General features: G+C 43.5%; 2 protein-coding genes across 2 annotated transcripts in view; one reads left to right on the top strand and one right to left on the bottom strand.

The window, feature by feature from the left end:
• Positions 1–6,926: 6,926 nt before the first annotated feature.
• On the bottom strand, positions 6,927–20,623 carry ARL1 (ADP ribosylation factor like GTPase 1). Its single transcript, XM_056574590.1, has 6 exons — positions 20,478–20,623; positions 15,641–15,778; positions 14,218–14,299; positions 11,451–11,562; positions 8,882–9,060; positions 6,927–7,382 (listed from the first exon to the last, which is right to left on the bottom strand). The coding sequence occupies exons 1-6, from the start codon at positions 20,479–20,481 to the stop codon at positions 7,352–7,354; spliced, it is 546 nt and encodes a 181-aa protein (XP_056430565.1). The 5' UTR covers positions 20,482–20,623; the 3' UTR covers positions 6,927–7,351.
• MYBPC1 (myosin binding protein C1) overlaps positions 20,525–20,985 on the top strand; it is a 388,140-nt gene continuing 387,679 nt past the window's right edge. The window contains exon 1 of the mRNA XM_056574562.1: positions 20,525–20,659. The gene's annotated coding sequence lies outside the window, so the exon portion shown is untranslated. The remainder of the gene's footprint in view (positions 20,660–20,985) is intronic.

Genomic DNA, 20,985 nt, shown 5'->3' with positions numbered 1-20,985 from the left:
TTGATGTTAATTTGTTTACCCTTAGTCTCCTCAGCAGCACAAGCTTCCCCCCCCCCCTTTTTATTTTTTAGTTGTACTTTATAATGAACTCGCTGTTCTGATGTGAGAGGACAGGTTATATAGGCACGGGGGGAGGTGCCTTATTGCTTTATTTTTATATATAAAAAATTCCCTGTCCAATTAGCTCACAGGGGCAGAAACCCCGTTTGTGCTGCTGAGGAGACTAAGGGAAAACAAATTAACATCAAAATTTAGTCTTCCAGCATAGAAGTTGATAAGAAGCATGCTTGTGCTAGTAGTGCCTCAGGATTTAGTGTTAAATACATGCACAACTATTATCAACATTCTATGTTGAAATCCACTCTTAGGCTGTATTCACACTTACAGTATCCTGGGCATATTTGATGCACAGGATTTGAAGCTGTGTTCAGTCATTTAGCTGAAATCTGCAGCTTTAAATCTTGCACATCAAATATGCACAGGGTACTGTGAATGTGAATACACCCTTAGGGGCAGGGTCCTGTGCCATATTTTGCTTCCCATTGACTTTAACCCCTTAAGGAGGCAGCCCTTTTTCACCTTAAGGACTGAGCACTTTTTCGCAATTCTGACCACAGTCGCTTTACAAATTAATAACGCGAAAATGCCTTTACCGAATATTCTGATTCTGAGATTGTTTTTTTCGTGACATATTCTACTTTATCTTGGTGGTAAATTTTTAGCGTTACTTGCATCCTTTTTTGGTGAAAAATCCCAAAATTTCATGAAAATTTAGCATTTTTCTAACTTTGTGATTTCAGCAGGCATTCCGATCCGGTCCCCAACTGGCTAGCGGCGGGGATCGGAATTCCCACGGGTGTATGCATACGCCCCACGTCCTTAAGGACTCGGGATGCAGGGCGTATGCATACGCCCGGCGTCCTGAACAGGTTAATACCGTAGGTAGGAAGATATATGCAGCAACAAAATACGGCACAAGGGACTCTACCTTAAGGGTTCATTCTGATCTTGGATTTGTGTATCTGGCAGCCTGATACAGCAGGAGAATTTCAAAAATGCCTCCTTTCAGATCCGTACCACATGACTTCTATGAGCCGCCCGAAGTCTGGTGGTGTCTCCGGTTGGCTCATTTTCTGACCATATCTGGATTTTGAACAGGACTAAAAAGTGCGGCAGACCACGGTTTTCAGTCCGGGTTAAAAAAACTGATACTGTTTTCAAATTCTCCAACCATATCTGGATTCACATTGACCCTGATTTACTAAGAGGGTTGTGTAGTTTTCTTTGTGGGTTTTAATTCCCTACAATTTTTTTCCCAAGGTATTTAATAAGGTTTCCCTACATTTTCCACTTTCCCCCTGCATTTTGTGCTTTGGTGGGCTGGAGACTCTCTTAGGACTGTATCCACCTTTTCCAGCCCCCCAGAGCACCTGAAAGCTGAACTCATTTATGCAGGCTAAAGTCGGCAAACGCCGAGAAGTTTGTGAAGAATCGAATCACTGTAACTTCACTCATCTTTAATTGGTACATTCATGTATTTATTGCATTACACTACAGGAAAAGGTTATCAGTTCATACCCATCCATAGAGATATTATGCATATGGGGAGAATTCTGCATATTGATTTATACTCAATGGGGGAGATTTATCAAAACATTTTTTTTTTTTTTTTTTTTTTAACAAGGCCTGTGCAAAATGAAAGACTCGATCTGATTGATTGCTATGGACCACTCAGTAACTTTACCTTTGGACAGGTTTTGATAAATCTCCCCCGATGACTGTTAGAGAGCCAGTGTGCAGTGAGCTTCCCCCTAGTGGTGGCTGTGGGCAGTAAGTAATACTGACAGGTCTATTGACTAGTGCCCGATTGCATTTTCAGCATTTTTTTCCTAGGTCCCTTTTTTCCCTCCAATCACAATACCCAGTGTCAATGGGGCATCATAGACAGTATCAGATCAGCTCCAGCAGTGCGACCTTGGGAGACATACAAGTCTGGTTGCTGCCGATGCATAGCCAGACCAAGAACCAACCAGCACACAGCAGCAAGAGAATGAGACAATATATCAAGACAAAAAAAAAAATCCAATTCTGCCTGTTATCCCCTAAAAGCAAAGTTCAATGCTGACCATAGCATCTAATAGGATGACAGGCATAATACATTGCTTTACAGAAGTATGATGGTGTATTATGGAAGAAATCAAGTGTTTGCATGTTTATGGCCCTTAGGGTAACTAAAATCCTGCTTACATGCTTCATTGTGTAAGCAACAAAAAAATCTGCACATAACTGGTATTGTGGCATCTGTAATGACCCATTTTTTATTATCCTATATGCCTGTGCTGCCACCATCAAAATATTAAACTTTAACTTTCCTCCCGCCATTACGCTGGTTTCTTTCATCTTCTGGCCCTGGTCATCATCTTGGTTTTAGAGCCCCATATGTCACACTACGGCTCAGCTAATCCCGGCTGCATCCATGTCCCACCTTAGCCAGTGATAGGCTGAGCGAGAGTGTGGTGCCAGGGCCCGTTACATGACACTTAGCCTATCACCAGCCAAGGTGGGACATTGATGCAGCCGACGATAAGTGTGAAAAATCAGGAAGGTGATCAGGTCTGGAGCATAGGAGACTGATATCGGTAGCACCAGGGGAGGGGCGGAAGGTAAGTTTAAATTTTTATAAAAATAAGTAGTAAAACTCAAAAAATAAGTTTTGTATCATCAAAATTACTCAACACAATGTCAGTTACTGTTGTTTTTTTTCACATGGCAATGTGACATGTAGAAAATAAAACAAGCCCTCATTGATGGAGAAATAAAAATGTTCTATGTCTTGTTCCTTCTTTACCACTTTATTAACTAATCAGTCCCCATAGGATACTATTAGATGCCATCTTCAGATGGCATACACTGAATAATTCTGTGCCATAGCACAGCATTAATCAGTGTTATTGGTGCTCCATTGCTACAGGCTGCTGAGGCTGCCTGCAAAATTAAAGGGCCGTTTGGATGGCACAGAGGAAGGTGAGAGACCCCCATCTGTTATTTTAGTTGGTCTGGACCCTGTGATTTTGCCACAGTGATCCCGATCAGCTATTGGCAAGCTATTTTCAGAACTTTTAGACAGTGCAATCAACTTTGATTGCGGGGTCTAAAGGGTTAATAAGTCACCAGCATTGCGCAGTATACAAAGACATTACATGTATAGTACACAGTTTACAAAGACAAATATACATACATCACTGACAGACACAGCTTACTTTTCTGTCTGCTCTTCCCTTGTAAATCTAGAATAACAGATTCCAATTGCAATTAATTTAACAACACTATTTTAGTGGTAAAGTGGTTCAAGACAAATGGTATATACATAATATATATATAAGCCAAACAATATTTATGGAGAACAGATCAGATGGGGACAGCTGGTCCTATCCCTATCTGTATATCCTGCCTAACGATACTGTAGGTCCCCTGTCCTAGTGACCTGGGCCTACACCGGAACCTCCCAGTAGACCCTAGGCCAAAGAGGGGACGCACGTCTGATAGGGACCATTCTGCTGAATCTAACTGTGACACACTTTTGAGAAAGCCATGGACTTATGGCGAAACGTAAGAGGGGAGGTTTTATGTTTTAATATCGCACTGTGCCAGTTCACTGTAGTTAGAGCGCTCCTATTGCTGGACTGCAGTAAGGCATCGGAGGCTATTATATCTAATAAAACTCAATGGTAGTCTGAATGCAGACAAATATTTCAGTACATTGAACACGGAGTGCACAGTGCTGAGAAATTTTTAAGTACCACTGCCATCTAGTGGCTAAAAAGTAAAAGCACATAGATCTTTTAACTGATGAAATAAGTTACATTTTATATTAATTTCTATAGGGGTTCTTTAGTCAGGGTTATCCCTGAGGGGATCTATTCCCCAGTAGGTTTGGTAAATATTTAGTTGGCCCAGAGACCCCCAGGGGAGTGTTTTTTTTTTTTTTTTTTTTTGCCTCTTTTAAGGTGTCATAAGATAACAAGCAGGGCCTTGAAACCCTAAATATATACCAGGTGATCGACCAAGAGTAAGGGGAGGGGACATGGGGGCAGGCATCTGTGTATAGGAATTGTGGCGCAGTTGCTCATACCAACCAGATTGCTTCTTTCACTTTTAAAAAGGCTTCTGAAAAATGAAAGAAGTAATCTGGTTGCTATGGCAACTGTACCACTCTTCCTCTGCACAGGTTTTGATAAATCTCCCCCAATGTATCTAATCAGACACACATGTATTATTTGATATATCTGCCATAACTGCATGCCAAATAGACATTGTTGTGCATATCATTTTTGAAGCATAGTTTCTGATGTTATACTGTTCCTTAGGGTATGACAAGAATTTAACCCCTTAAGGACTCAGGGTTTTTCCGTTTTTTCCTCCTTACCTTTTAAAAATCATAACCCTTTCAATTTTCCACCTAAAAATCCATATTATGGCTTATTTTTTGCGTCGCCAATTCTACTTTGCAGTGACATTAGTCATTTTACCCAAAAATGCACGGCGAAACGGAAAATCATTGTGCGACAAAATTGAAGAAAAAACGCCATTTTGTAACTTTTGGGGGCTTCCGTTTCTGCATATTTCGGTAGAAATTACACCTTATTATTCTGTAGGTCCATACGGTTAAAATGATACCCTACTTATATAGGTTTGATTTTGTCGCACTTCTGGAAAAAATCATAACTACATGCAGGAAAATTTATACGTTTAAAAATGTCATCTACTGACCCCTATAACTTTATTTTTCCACGTACAGGGCGTTATGAGGGCTCATTCTTTGCGCCGTGATCTGAAGTTTTTATCGGTATGATTTTTGTTTTGATCGGACATTTTGATCACTTTTTATTCATTTTTTAATGGTATAAAAAGTGACCAAAAATGCGCTTTTTTTAACTTTGGAATTTTTTTTGCGCGCACGCCATTGACCTTACGGTTTAATGATATATTTTTATAGTTCGGACATTTACGCACGCGGCGATACCACATATGTTTTTTTTTTACACTTTTTTTTTTATGGGAAAAGGGGGGCGATTCAAACTTTTATTAGGGAAGGGGTTAAATGACCTTTATTAACACTTTTTTTTCAACTTTTTTTTTGCAGTGTTATAGCTCCCTATAACACTGCACACACTGATCTGTCATCCTGATCACAGGCGTGTATTAACACGCCTGTGATCAGTGTTATCGGCGCTTGACTGCTCCTGCCTGGATCTCAGGCACGGAGCAGTCATTCGCCGATCGGACACCGAGGAGGCAGGTAAGGGCCCTCCCGGTGTCCTGTCAGCTGTTCGGGACGCCGCGATTTCACCGTGGCGGTCCCGAACACCCCGACTGAGCAGCCGGGTCACTTTCGCTTTAGAAGCGGCGGTCAGCTTTGACTGCCGCTTCTAAAGGGTTAATACCGCGCATCGCCGCGATCGGCGATGTGTGGTATTAGCCGCGGGTCTCGGCCATTGATGAGCGCCGGGACCGACGCGATATGATGTGGGATCGCGGCGCGATCCCGCTTCATATCGCGGGAGCCAGCGCAGGACGTAAATATACGTCCTGCGTCGTTAAGGGGTTATCCACTTTAGTACTTACTTGACAGACAGTAATAGACATGCTTAGGAAGGATCCGTGCTTGTCTTGGAGCTAAATGGCTATGTTGCATAACCCTGCTGCTTTTTTTTATTTTGTCAAATGGCTATTTCCTGTTAGAGTTCCCTCCCTCCAAATACAAGTTCCAGGATCCCTTGTAAGTGTGAGTTCACTTTTCTCCCTCCCATACAGTCACCCCCACCCTTTGAAGCACAACTGAGCTATGCATGCTCTTCATGAAACAATTCCCTGCAGCCCTGTGGAGAATGATCTCCTTCCCACCCAGCGGTCACTCCAGCCATTAAAGCAGACAGGCCCCTTTTTAACATTTGACTAGTGATGCAATGTCTTGGGCCGCACTGCAACCTGGGAAAACCTGAGCTGCCACTCATTTTGTATGCTGTTAAAAACAGACATCAAGGCAAAGATCACAAAAGAACTGGGAGATCACAAAACACAGGTACAGGCACTATATATATGAACTACACTAACTTTACAGCCTCTGTAGCATAGTTAAATATTTAAAAAAAAATCGTTTTTTTTTTTTTTTTTTTTTTTTTTTACACAATCTGCACATTGACCCTGTTCTAATAAGGTGAATTATGTACACCACGTGCAACCAGTGCCGTGGCTCAATGCATTACACTGAAGCTCAGCCTATCATCGGCCAAGGTGGGACATTGCTGCGGCTGGCGATTTGCTGAGCTGCTGTGGAGGACCACCATTGGACTGGAGCGCAATACCGGGAGAACGAGGAAGCCACAGCAGGCGAGTCTGGTTCATTGGTTTTAAATGCAATCAGACCGGGCATAGTACCAAATTTCAGCATTAGACATCTCCTTTAAATAGGCGCACTCATTAAAACACATTTTTGCTATTGCACTCCTTATGGTAAATAAAAAAAATCTAATGTACTTTGTTTAAAAAAAAAAAAAAAAAAAAAAAGTTTTCTGTTTTATTTGTGTTTAAAAAAAAGCTGCCACTACTTGCCCAGAGCACATTTCCCCCCATCTCTTGCACAGACTTTGGACTCCTGCTGGCCTGGTAGAAGGGGGCTTGCAGCTTTAGCCAATCATAGCTCATCTTCAACTGAACTGCTCTGGGCTGTGTGTAGCAGAGCGAGGGAGGAAGTTCTCCCCTGAATGGCTTCAGATGATGAACCTGACTGAGCAGGAGATACAGAGCAATATCAAGGTAGAAAACTAACAAATAATAAAAATAAAGAAAGGGGGTGGTTTATGGTGATGGGGACACTGAACTGGGAGGATTATTAAACAGTGATAAATAAATGGGCTACAAACATGAATCTTTCCATTATAAATTTTTATTTTGTACAGATGGATTTCAGAGTAAAATCTTTACACAGCGGAGGGCCATTATTCCAGCTGGCCATCATCTAAATCAACCAGGTTATTACATCTAAAAAAAAAATTCACATAAGAGTGAAAAGATATGTGATCTCAAAACCAAGTTGTGCAATTCCCCCAATTTGTAATTCTCATTACAAAACAGTCATAAATAAAGTGAAACTACACTACAGAACAGGCACAAATAATAGTGCAGTATGATACAGTGCTATTGGAGATGGGGACAGAGGGGACTGAATTCAGACACCCTTGTCAATCCCTGTAGGAGCGAAGTTAGGTGGTGGTGGTGCATATTATGTACATGTAGAGCAATTCCTACAGTTGGACAATGAGAAGAAAGGAATGTTCTAGGCAGGGTAACATTACTGCCTGCTCTTCAGGGACTCCACTAACCTGCAAGACAAAGAAAACACAAATTCATTTATAAGGGATGAAGTCACCAAAATTCAGGCCTAGCCAAGATCATTAACATCTGCAGTTCAAATAAGACATCAAAATTTTATTCTATCTTCCCATGAAGATAATCTGCTTAACAGCCATCTGGGATGGATATTATAAGTTAGAAAATAGTCTTTTCCTTCCAAGGTCAAGAGTCACAGAGGCTGGGCTGAGCTGCGGCAATTAGCGCTAGACCTCTGATTAAGCCCTAAGGGGTGAAACACGTCAGGGTGGCTGTGTGTCATTGAATGTTAAATTCACTTTGTCGCTTAGGTTCCTTTTGGTAGACTGCAGCTTCCATGTACACTGCAGGTGCTTTACAATATATCTTTTGTTTGTATTTCAGTGATGGTAGCGTGTACCTGCATATTTATTATAATTATTTTGGATGTGAGGACCAATTTTATGTGTTTTCAATTTGAAATACAAACACAGATGAACACTTTCTATAGCCAGTTTCTGGTGGTAAACAAAGGAGACATGGGAGACATCCATTTGTTTACTTATGACTCCTTAACTAATCAGATAAGAAAAACAGTGTTACAAAGAGTACCTGCCACCAAGTAAAGAGGGATTATGTTCTTTCTTGTCTGTTCCCCCCTGAGTCCCCCACACTTTGAATTTTTTAATGTCGCCCATTTTTTTCTTGAGTTATGCCTTTATAAAGTCTGCTCACTGACTGTGACCTTTTTCTGCCGCAGGAGCTCGCTCCCATCTGCATGATTGACAGGCAGAGAGCGAGAGAGATGCAGAGCCACGCTCATGTGCCGCCCCACCAGCACTTCCGGAGTCCGGACATGTGCCAGTCTGGCACAAGTCCGAGGGCTATTCAGGGCCTGCTGAACCCTACAGAACAGAGACCCCTAATGGCCACTTTTTCAAAGGTAAAAAACTGATGGAAAGATTGATTTTTTTAAATGAACATATATGGCAAATAGGCATAACATTACATAAGGAATAACAAAGCAAAACGTCTACTTGATGACAGGTACTCTTTAAATATTATGTCCTCTACTCCTTGCTCATGCAAGACTCTGGAGCTGTCTTCCAACCATGGTAAAAATCATGGAATGTTGGAAGCAGCTAGTGCAGAATACGGTTTATCATAAGTGAGCTTTAGGACGTAGCAACAGGTACTAAGTAGGGTTTTTTGACTATTCCAGATTTTTCTCCTCTACTAGATTTGGTAAAACATATACAGATAAATGACAATTTCCCTTCATGTGTCCGGGGAATGTCTCACGATGCCTGAACAATCAGCTATTAAACAAACCTTGTTTTGGGTAATACCTGTGACCTGCTACTATAAAGTAGAAAATAGGTAGCATGCTCCATGTATGGGGTTGTAAATGTCATTACAAAGCTTTGTTTTGTTGTTAAGATAAATCTGCTGGTTGTATATAAGCAATAGAAAACGTCTCCACATCCACAGTGAATACACCTGCTTAGCTTACCATTCCATAGCTTCATCAAGGCCTGTGCCTTTTGTAGCTGATGTCTTGAAAATCTGCCATTTGCGATCCTTCAAAGCGGGTAAACCTAATGAATTTGCTACTTCTGTGGGGCTCATCGCCTGTTCCATGTCTTGTTTATTTGCAAAAACCACTAGAATGGCCTTTTTCAGCTCCTCTTCCTACAAGAAAAATAATTGTCAATTTTATTTATTTTTTTAAGATGCCATAAGTAGATATACAAGGTCCCCCAACATGTTTCTGTCTTCAACAGAAGCTTTAAATTGGACTTCAGTGGAGAAGCTTCTGCGTAGTTCCCTGCCTTCCTCTGAAGTCAATAGGAGCTATTTGCTGTGTGAACATGCCCTTACAGTACGGCCACCCTCCACCCAAAAGTCATGTGGTTTGCAAATGTTTGTTCACAGCAGTTACATTGCTGTTTATCAGAAAACTGAAAAACATGGACAGTAAAAGGATTGTCCAGTGAACATTTTTATTTCACTAATGTGCCCAGGATGCCTAATAAATACAGTGAGAAAGCTTTAACCTTCCACACTCCCTAATAGCCTCTGGTATCAGGGCGCCCATCTGTGGCTGGTGACGCTGCTTGTACCTGAGCTGTAGATGGAAGTGTCTGCAGCTACGGTAACTGACAATGCCGCTCTGCCAATCAGTGCCTGAGGCAGGACAAAGTTCAGCGCAGTATGGCCAAGGAAGAGGTGCCCCAATACCAGAGGTTATGAGGGAGCAAGAAAGAGAAGTTAAAGCTTTTATTGTTTTATGAAGGCAAACCGGGCACATTAGTGACATTTTTTTACTCCGGTGGAAAACTTTTTGTATTTTTTTTTTTTAATCAACTGGTGCCAGAAAATGAAACAGATTTGTAAATTACTTTTATAAAAAGAAATCTTAATCCTTCCAGTACTTATTAGCTGCTGAATACTACAGAGGAAATTCTTTTCTTTTTGGAACCCAGTGCTGTGCTCTCTGCTGACATCTCTGTCAATTTTAAGAACTGACCAGAGCAGCATATGTTTGCTATGGGGATTTTCTCCTACTCTGGACAGTTCTTAAAAGGGACAGAGATGTCAGCAGAGAGCCCTGTGGTCATGATGTCAGCAAAGAGCTCTGTGGTCCAAAAAGAAAATAATTTCCTCTGTAGTATTCAGCAGCTAATAAGTACTAGAAGGATTAAGATTTTTTTTAATAGAAGTAATTTACAAATCTGTTTAACTTTCTGGCACCAGTTGATTTAAATAAAATAAAAAGGTTTCCACCGGAGTACCCATTTAACCCCTTGACGATGCAGGACGTAGATGTACGTCCTGGCGAGGTGGTACTTAACGCACCAGGACGTAAATTTACGTCCAAGCTGTTTTGGGTGATCGGGTGAAGATGACTGCTGTTTTCTAACAGCAGCCATCTTCACACAATGTCTAGGGGGGGGGCGGACTTAATCCCCTCCTGTAACGGCAATCGCCATGATTGGACAGTCCTATCACGGCAATCGTGGAGCAATACGGGCCCCTGTGACCCGGTGGAAGGAGAAAAAATGATCATTTCAGCTGTCCGAGACAGCTCCAATCACCATTCAGTAAAGGAGGGAGGCGGCAAGGTTGCCACCCCCTCTGATCGCTGCGAATGGCCGGGCCGACCAATCGCAGTGCTCTGCGTAGTTTGAATATCTCCTCGCCCGCTCTGCCCGCTCACTCGAGTCCAGGCAGAGAGCGGGGAAGGTGTTCTGCGGCGGCTGTGGCAAGTTACCAGCGGTTATCGGCGGAGACAGTGTTCACTGTGCGGTGCATCGTTGGTGAGTGAGGGGGAGCAGTAGAGCAGGCAGGGACAGTTAGCAGGCAGGGCTCTTCTGCACCAGCACTGCTCTGTGTGACCCATCAGAGCATTTGCTCTGATGGGTCATAGATCATTTCAGAAATAAATTTGCAGAGGCATATGTCCCCCATAAGGACATCGCTATTGACGAATCCCTTATTAGTTTCAAAGGGAGACTCCATTTATGCCAGTACATTCCCAGTAAAAGGGCAAGGTATGGCGTGAAAGTATATAAGCTCTATGAGAGCACCTCTGGGTACATTTACAGATTTAGGGTGTAAGAAAGGAAGGATTCCCGCATTGAACCCCCAGAATGGCCCCCCATCCTGGGAGTTAGCGGGAAAATTGTGTGGGAACTGATGTACCCACTGCTGGATAAAGGTTACCACTTGTACGTGGATAACTTTCATACCAGCATCACTCTCCAAGACCCTTTCCACCAGAGCCACTGCAGCTTGCGGCACTGTGCGGAAAAATCAGAGAGGCCTTCCCACATATCCCTCACCAATCCCTAGGGGTGAGAGCAGAGCCCTTACTTGGTCAGATATAAGGATAAGAGGGATGTCCTTATGCTGACCACCATTCACGGTAACGGCAGCACCCCTGTAACTGTACGAGGTACCGCAACATCGGTCCTCAAAACTGATTGTATCCTTGTTCTTTTCCAATGCACTGGTGACGTCGCCAATATTATATAAAGCTGTTCAACATAACTTACAATGTATTAATATGTAATTGTTACCTCTAACATTGCAACCAGTTCAGATTTGGAAATCCCGATTCTGTCTCTGTCACAGCTGTCAACTACATAAATGACAGCATCTGTATTGGAATAGTAGCAGCGCCAATACGGCCTGTAAAAGAACAAGACACACATGATATATTGATAGTACATAAATCATTTTGCTATGTAAAAAAAAAAACACAGACATGTCAAAAGTTTTGATCAGTCTAGGTGTTCAGAGAAACTAAACTTTTGAAACAATGCTGGTAAGTGACAAATCTTTACAAGTCTAAGCATCCATGCACCTACCATTACCTCATTACAGGTGTCAGCGGTCTCAGACTTCCACACCCCCTATAATGTTACTGGGTAGTATTAAAATCATGACTACCACCAGACCTGAGTAATTCTATACAGTATTTAGCTCACATATGGAGGATAACCCTGTACAGTATTTAGCCCTCACATATGGAGGATAACCCTGTACAGTATTTAGCTCTCATATGGAGGATAACCCTGTACAGTATTTAGCTCTCACATATGGAGGATAGCCCTGTACAGTATTTAGCTCTCACATATGGAGGATAACCCTGTAGAGTATTTAGCTCTCACATATGGAGGATAACCCTGTACAGTATTTAGCCCTCACATATGGAGGATAACCCTGTACAGTATTTAGCTCACATATGGAGGATAACCCTATACAGTATTTAGCTCTCACATATGGAGGATAAGCCTGTACCGTATTTAGCCCTCACATATGGAGGATAACCCTGTACAGTATTTAGCTCACATATGGAGGATAACCCTATACAGTATTTAGCTCTCACATATGGAGGATAAGCCTGTACCGTATTTAGCCCTCACATATGGAGGATAACCCTGTACAGGGTTATCCTTTATATGTGAGCTAAATACTGTACAGGGTTATCCTCCATATGTGAGGGCTAAATACTGTACAGGGTTATCCTCCATATGTGAGAGCTAAATACTGTACAGGGCTATCCTCCATATGAGAGCTAAATACTGTACAGGGTTATCCTCCATATGAGAGCTAAATACTGTACAGGGTTATCCTCCATATGTGAGGGCTAAATACTGTACAGTATTTAGCTCTCACATATGGAGGATAACCCTGTACAGTATTTAGCTCTCACATATGGAGGATAACCCTGTACAGTATTTAGCCCTCACATATGGAGGATAACCCTGTACAGTATTTAGCTCACATATGGAGGATAACCCTATACAGTATTTAGCTCTCACATATGGAGGATAAGCCTGTACCGTATTTAGCCCTCACATATGGAGGATAACCCTGTACAGGGTTATCCTTTATATGTGAGCTAAATACTGTACAGGGTTATCCTCCATATGTGAGGGCTAAATACTGTACAGGGTTATCCTCCATATGTGAGAGCTAAATACTGTACAGGGCTATCCTCCATATGAGAGCTAAATACTGTACAGGGTTATCCTCCATATGAGAGCTAAATACTGTACAGGGTTATCCTCCATATGTGAGGGCTAAATACTGTACAGTATTTAGCTCTCACATATGGAGGATAACCCTGTACAGTATTTAGCTCTCACATATGGAGGATAACCCTGTACAGTATTTAGCCCTCACATATAGAGGATAACCCTGTACAGTATTTAGCTCTCACATACCCAAATGACTGTAAAAAGAAAATAACTTTCATTTTGCTTCTGGCCAACATACTGCTTGCAGAAATGATACTGATATATGGTGACATGAGAGAACAGGATAGTGTCAACATGGAGAAAAATATACAGTTCTATGTCAAATCCCAAGCAAAGAAGCAGCAAACCAGACATCCTATAATTATTCACCCAGTGTCACTCCCACAGAATAATGTTGGAGATCTGAGAACTACTTCATTTCTTGGGATTCGAGTCTTGCACCCTGCACAACGCCTCAATCCCTTCACAGAACTGCTCCCTTAATGGATTTTTTTTCACAGGATAGGTCATAAAGTTGATCGGCGAGTAAGGACACCTGTCATTCCCTACCATTAAGATGTTCGGCACCCGCACTATACAGAGTACAGCACCGGAAACAGATGGCTCTGTACTCTGTATAATGACTGCAGCTTCTGTTCCTTTTGAAGTGAATATGAGCTGAGGCTACAGTATTGCAGTGCCCCCTTCCTCTCACTACACACAGTACAGAGCCAAATGCTTCCATGCCTGATGTCAGTAACCCATCGATCAACTACTGATGGCCTAACCTGTGGATGGGCCATCAATAGTATATTCCTGGAAAACCCCTTTAATGTGTGTTATATGACTATATGTCAATACTGATACTTCCATAGAGGGTTAACACGGTTAATAGAATCTTCTTAAAATGTGATTGCAAGAACCATATACGTTTTCAGTGCTTCTTTTAAAAAGCTCTTTTTCATGTGGCTTTTCAGGTGTTTTTTTCATGCCCCTATGAAGTAAATGTAAGATTTCGAACAGAACTGCTCTGAAAAGTCACATCACTTCTTCCAGTGCTAATTATTTTTAAAACCACATCCTTTTTTTTTTTATTTCGCAGTAAATTCAATGGGATATCGAAAACAGGTTTATGGGGTTGTTTTACTCATGTGAAGATACCCAAGAGAAAATAGGAAGCTCAAAGTTTTCTCAAACAGTGCAATAATAGAAAGAAAGAAAAAAAAAAAAGAGAGACTGACACCGGCTAAGCTGTAATACAGACCTACTAAGAGTGACACTCAGAAATATCTAAATCATTTCTTCTAAATAACAATATTACCTGATACTTGTTTGTCCTCCAAGGTCCCATACTTGAAATTTCAGATTTTTATAGGTTACCGTCTCAACATTAAAACCAATAGCTAGAGGGAAAAATATATTGTCAGTAACTGGGCTCAGCAGGCTCACGTTTACTATGTTCAATAACTAAAAATTATTTTGGCTGAAAACACATGCACAACATGTGGCCGAAAAGAATACACCTAGTACCGTATTTTTCGCCGTATAAGACGCACTTTTTCGGGGAAGTTGGTGCGTCTTATACGGCGAATACACACACCTATCACGGCGGTCCCTGCGGCCATCATCGGCCGGGACCCGCGGCTAATACAGGACATCACCGATCGCGGAGATGCCCTGTATTAACCTTTCAGACGTGGCGATCACAGCTGACCGTCGCGTCTGAAGGGAAAGTGACACTAACCCGGCTGCTCAGTCGGGCTGTTCGGGACCGCCGTGGACACCGGGAGGGACCTTACCTGCCTCCTCGGTGTCTGCTCCGTGCCGGGATCCCCTGCATGGCCGGCGCTCTCCTTCGACGTCATCACGTCGTCGCACACGCCATCCCATCATCCAATAGGAGCGGCGTGCGTAGCGACATGATGACGATGACGGCGAGCGTGGATTCCGGGGAAGAAGACGTCCGGAGCGTCGGGGACACCACGGGGACACGGCGACAGGGATGGAGCGACATCCAGGGCAGCGGTGATGGGTCGGGAGCGGCGGGGACACGTGAGTATTACCTCCTATCCAGTGGTCTTCAACCTGCGGACCTCCAGATGTTGCAAAACTACATCTCCCAGCATGCCCGGACAGCCAGCGGCTGTCCGGGCATGCTGGGAGTTGTAGTTTTGCAACATCTGGAGGTCTACAGGTTGAAGATCACTGTTGGGTTCAGAATCTTTTTTTTTTTCTCTAGATTTTGCAACTTTAAAATTGGGTGCGTCTTATATGCCGGTGCGTCCTATAGGGCGAAAAATACGGTATGTAATACTGTGCCAGTATGTCTGCTGCACACTATATTATTACCATTTATAAAAACACAACAATCTATGACAGCTCATAGCAGTTATTAAATGGGTGGTGTATACACATATATACTTGCCACAGTCTATAATACAAGCATAGACAGGTGAAGACTTCCAGGGAAGCAGTGGGGTTTAGCGGCGCTGACTAGGAACAAGCACGTCAGGTAGAATGAAAAGGTTTAATGAATAGAAAATGTAACGCGCTTGCGCGGCTTTAGCAGGTGTGACAAGAAGGGTTGGGGAGGGAACAATAATAATAACAATCATACAAGCAGTGATAAACAAATTTTGTTTAGGCACAGACAGAAGAGGATCCATAAATCTGCCCATCACTCCAACATTTATACAAGACTATAGTTAAAAGTGGATCACCATAAAAACAGATATGGTACATACTTGGAATGGTGGTGACAACTTCTCCCACTTGTAGTCGGTACAGTATGGTGGTCTTTCCTGCTCCATCTAGACCCAGAATCAAAATTCTCATCTCCCTGGTTCCAAACAAGCTGGAAAAGATGCTGGAAAAGAAACCCCCTGAAAGGAGAAAGAGATAGAGCCATTAGGAATCATTACAATATTATCTAGCGAGTTTCTACAAGAACAAGCTTTATCCTATATAGTGCAAAACGGCAAAGCTATTCCCATACAGGGAAATTAATGAAGAAGTCCAGTGTTAAAAAATGTATCCCCTATCTGAAGGATAGGTGATAAATGTCTGATCGCATAGGGTCTCCTGTACTGGGCCCTGGCTCTGCACTGCTAGACCGCGTTTCGTACCCAGACGTCAGCTAGTCGTAACACATCTCCTCCATTCATCTCAGAAACAAGACCACTAATGTCTATGTATAAGTATTACTAATACCACCAAGGCATCATTTACACTTCATTATTGTTGAATGTGTTCAGGATACCAATAAAAAGGTATGCTAAAGAGTAGGGATCGACCGATATCGATTTTTTAGGGCCGATACCGATAATCTATCACCTTTCAGGCCCATAGCCTATACCGATATTCCGGTATAAGTAGTTATCGGCTATTTCAAACCCCCCCTGGTGGGGCAGAAGCCGTTGCAGATCAATGATTTAAAGCGGCCACTTTAAATCAATGAACTGCAGCGGCTTTTGCCCGCTTCTCTCCCCTGCCTGTCCTGGGGTCCTGAGTCTAACCTGCATCCCCCCATCCTCTGGCCACATGCCGCTGCCCCATCGCCTCCCCCCCACCCATCCTCTGCTCACATACCGCTGCCGCCCCATCGCTTCCCCCATCCCCGGTGTTATAATTACCTGTTCCCGGGGGTCCGCGATCCTTCTGGCTCAGTCGGCGTCCTGCGTTGTCACTGTGCGCACTGACGGTGACGTCGCGTTGGGGACGTCACTCATCATTGCGCAGCGCACAGCAACAGCGCAGGAGCCAGAAGGATCGCGGACCCCGGGAATAGGTAATTATAACACCGGGGATGGGGGAGGCGATGGGGCAGCGGCGGTATGTGGGCAGAGGATGGGGGGAGGCAATGGGGCAGCGGCGATGATGGTCGTCTCTGGCTGGGGGGCAGGCGGGGCATTATCGGCAAGGTAATTGCTGATACCGATAATGTCCAAAATCGCGATTATCGGCCAAACCGATAATCGTTCGATCCCTACTAAAGAGTCTACTAGTGACGACACTGGACATATCCTTTTTTTTTTTTTTTTTGATGTATTGAAAAATGTGAGGCCCCAGAAAAAAAAAAAAAAAAGCCTTTCACTATTTTGACATTTTGTTATGTTACGATTTCCCCATCATTTTTTACTCAATACTCCTTAAAGGGGTACTCCACTGCTCAGCATTTTGAACAAACTGTTCCGAACGCTGGTGCCAGGAGCTCGTGATGTCATAGCCCCGCCCCCTCATGATGTCATGCCCCACCCCCTCAATGAAAGTCTACGGGAGGGGGGGGAATGACAGCTGTCACGCCCCTTCCCATAGACTTGCATTGAGGGGGCGGGACGTGACGGGGCGTGGCTATGACATCATGAGCTCCCGACGCCGGTTCCAGCGTTCGGAACAGTTTGTTCCAAACGCTGAGCAGTGTAGTACCCCTTTAAGAACAAAGTGAAAACAGAAGGTTACTAACCTGGTTATTTATTGAAAAGGAAAAACTCAAATATTGAGGCACATATTTTTGCGAAGTTCAGCGGTTGCGCCTATTCAATGTGCACTTTGTGGTTACTTTATTGTTTTGTTCAAATCAGTGTAACTAAGCCCACATCTACACCATCATTGGGCTGAAAAAGTGCTTTCAACAACATTTTTACATGACTACTTCGGACTTGCGCCTAATTTATCATACTGTGCTCACCTTCCTGATAAATTAGGTGCAAGTACACAACAAAACCAAAGTCACACCAAAATTGAAAATATTCCCCCAAAGAATGCATGAGCCTTTTCTCAAAACATGTCAGAAATATTGCTTGATGCACTCACTGTACAGGCTACCATTGTAAAAACAAAAACATGAATACATTCGGCATATTAGAGATATATATATATCTCTATAAGCCAAGAGCTTTACCAGTATATAAATTAAACATAATGTGAACAGAGCCTTGGTGATAATCTACTCTAGAGTAGCGTTTGGTACCCTATATAAACATTTATCTGCCATAATAGAGCATATGGGGACATAAAAAGGCATTTCAGTGAGCCAATCCCATTACTGCAATACTGTCCGCTTGTTTGCGTTTACCTTCTGTAATAAATTATGTAGCGATTCCATTACAATAAGCAATGGAATATCTCCATAGGGTATATATTATATATTAATATTTCATGTGCAGGATTTGAAGCTGCAGATTTGATGCTGAGTTCAATAATTGAGTTTACATTGAAGTCTGCAGCATCAAGTCATGCGCAGGATACTGTACCTGTGAACTGACCCTTATGTCTATTCACACTGATAGTATCCTGTGCATATTTGATGCGCACGATTTGAAGCTGCGTTCAGTCAGTTTACATTAAAATCTGCAGCTGCTAATTCTGCACATCAAATATGCACAGGATACTGTATGTGTGAATAGACGCTTAAAGGAGAACTCTGGGATTGAAAATGTTATCCCCTATCCTAAGGATAGGGGATAAGTTTCAGATCGCGGGGGGTCTGACCGCTGGGGCCCCCCCACGATCTCCCGTACGGGGCCGCGGGTCTCTGCATAGAGAGCGTGTGTCGACCACCGCACAAAGCAGCGGCTGACGCGCCCTCCATTTACTGCTATGGGAGAGCCGAAGCGCTGCCTTCGGCAATTTCCGGCTCTCCCATAGCAGTGTATGGAGGGGGCGTGTCGGCCGCTGCTTCGTGCGGTGGTCAACACGCCCTCTCTAACCAGAGAGCCAGGGCCCCTATATCCTTAGGATAGGGGATACATTTTTCAATTCCGTAGTTTTCCTTTAAGCTCCATTCACATCTCGTATTGTACATCCGGATCCGGGGGATAATTTCAAAACCCCCTCCTGCTGTAACCCTGCCAGACAAATTATCCCAACCTGTGTGTTGTGTCATGTGACCCCTCATGAATTCTGACTAGTCTCCAGCCCTCTGATTTGCTCTTTTGGAGGTATAATAAGCTATAGTATGGCTGGGGTCACTCCCCTTTAAGGATATGAGGACGGGATAGGAGGATCCTCCAGTCACCTCCAGAGCTGCACTCACTATTCTGCTGTTACATCAGGTCTTATCCTCTAGTCACCTCCAGAGCTGCACTCACTATTCTGCTGTTACATCAGGTATTATCCTCCAGTCACCTCTAGAGCTGCACTCGCTATACTTCTGTTACATCAGGTCTTATCGTGTTTTGAAATTCTCCCACCGGATCCAGCTGCCGGAGAGTGGAAAGTGAGGTGTGAATGTACCCTAAACAGTTTCTCAGGCACTGCAGATTTAGGGTTGCTACTGGGTTATGTGTTGCGTATCTTTCTCCCACTGACGACAACAGGGAAAAACTTTTTTAGGCATTTCCACACCATGGCTTCTGTAAAGATCATTTTTTTTAAATGGCATTCCTACTAAAGTAATAAAACCAACCCAACGAGATGACATGTTATGCCACATCAGAAACGGGTAATGGAAGAGAGGCCACATAGATGTATTAGACATAATTAAGATGGGAAACATGCGGATTGTGTTGTGTACAGCTGCCATTTGCAGATTGTGTCATGGAGTAGTAACTAAAGTCACAGTGAGGGACGGCGTGCCCCTGGGTGACAATGCAGCACACACCCTTGTACCCACTGCCAGTCACCCACATGGCCACATCCTGGCACTGCCTACATCTATGCAATAGGGACAGTCAATTATTGTGTCTATGAAGACAATACACTGGCTGGGCCACAAATCATTACTAGTTAGCAGCTACTGGCTGTGGCTATGGAAGGAATAGATTAGGTGGAGTGTCTGAATGTGGGATTGCTCATGTAAAAGACCAGTGTTTCCCAACCAGGGCACCTCCAGCTGTTGCTAAACTACAACTCCCAGCATGCCTGGACAGCCGAAGGCTGTCCGGGCATGCTGGGAGTTGTAGTTTAGCAACAGCTGGAGGCACCCTGGTTGGGAAATACTGTAGTACACAGCATCATCATGTCAGGGCATGCTGGGAGTTGTAGTTTAGCAACAGCTGGAGGCACCCTGGTTGGGAAATACTGTAGTACACAGCATCGTCCTGTCAGGGCATGCTGGGAGTTGTAGTTTAGCAACAGCTGGAGGCACCCTGGTTGGGAAATACTGTAGTACACAGCATCGTCCTGTCAGGGCATACTGGGAGTTGTAGTTTAGCAACAGCTGGAGGCACCCTGGTTGGGAAATACTGTAGTACACAGCATCGTCCTGTCAGGGCATGCTGGGAGTTGTAGTTTAGCAACAGCTGGAGGCACCCTGGTTGGGAAATACTGTAGTACACAGCATCGTCCTGTCAGGGCATGCTGGGAGTTGTAGTTTAGCAACAGCTGGAGGCACCCTGGTTGGGAAATACTGTAGTACACAGCATCGTCCTGTCAGGGCATGCTGGGAGTTGTAGTTTAGCAACAGCTGGAGGCACCCTGGTTGGAAAACACTGTAGTAGATAGTAATAGCCCTTTAAATACAGATTTGAATGTCTTACTAGCGCAGAGTCTATAAAGCGGCAGCCTACACGGCACCTCAGCTCTCCATTCCATATACTAAGTACAGTATAACGAGAAAGAGACGTTACCGAGCACACTCACCCATGCTGTACGGAGAAGCGGCCGGGCCTCACACAACAGAAGCTACCGATAGTCTCCGTATCAATCCCGGAAGCGTAGCTCACAGTTCCACGTCACACAATAGACGGCTGGCGATTACACGCAGCACATTCGTTACTGAACTAACTATCGGTTACCTGTGTAATAATTACAACAACAACAAGGTAAGACTAAGCACGTTGCTTTCGTGTACAAAAAAAAAGAAAAATGATATCACGTCTTCCTAATGTTAATTTTTGTACCTGTGGCGAATCTGCGGGTTGAAGATAAAATGCACACATTCCTGCGCATGTGCAGTGCGGAGCTGTTGTTGGGGTCAGTTAGTTGCTGGACAGGTAGAGCCTGTTGCAGCATGAAGGGTGTCACCCATTGTATTCAGGTGACATGTATACTGCAAACAGTCTACTGTGAGGTAAATGGAGAGGAGCTGAAAACCCCTTCAAGAAGGTTATGTCCACCTTATGTATATATGTGCTCAGCTTGTTCACAT

This window comes from Hyla sarda, chromosome 4 (assembly GCF_029499605.1).
Source record: "Hyla sarda isolate aHylSar1 chromosome 4, aHylSar1.hap1, whole genome shotgun sequence".
Taxonomy (NCBI): domain Eukaryota; kingdom Metazoa; phylum Chordata; class Amphibia; order Anura; family Hylidae; genus Hyla; species Hyla sarda.
This window is presented reverse-complemented; position numbering and strand designations above follow the sequence as displayed.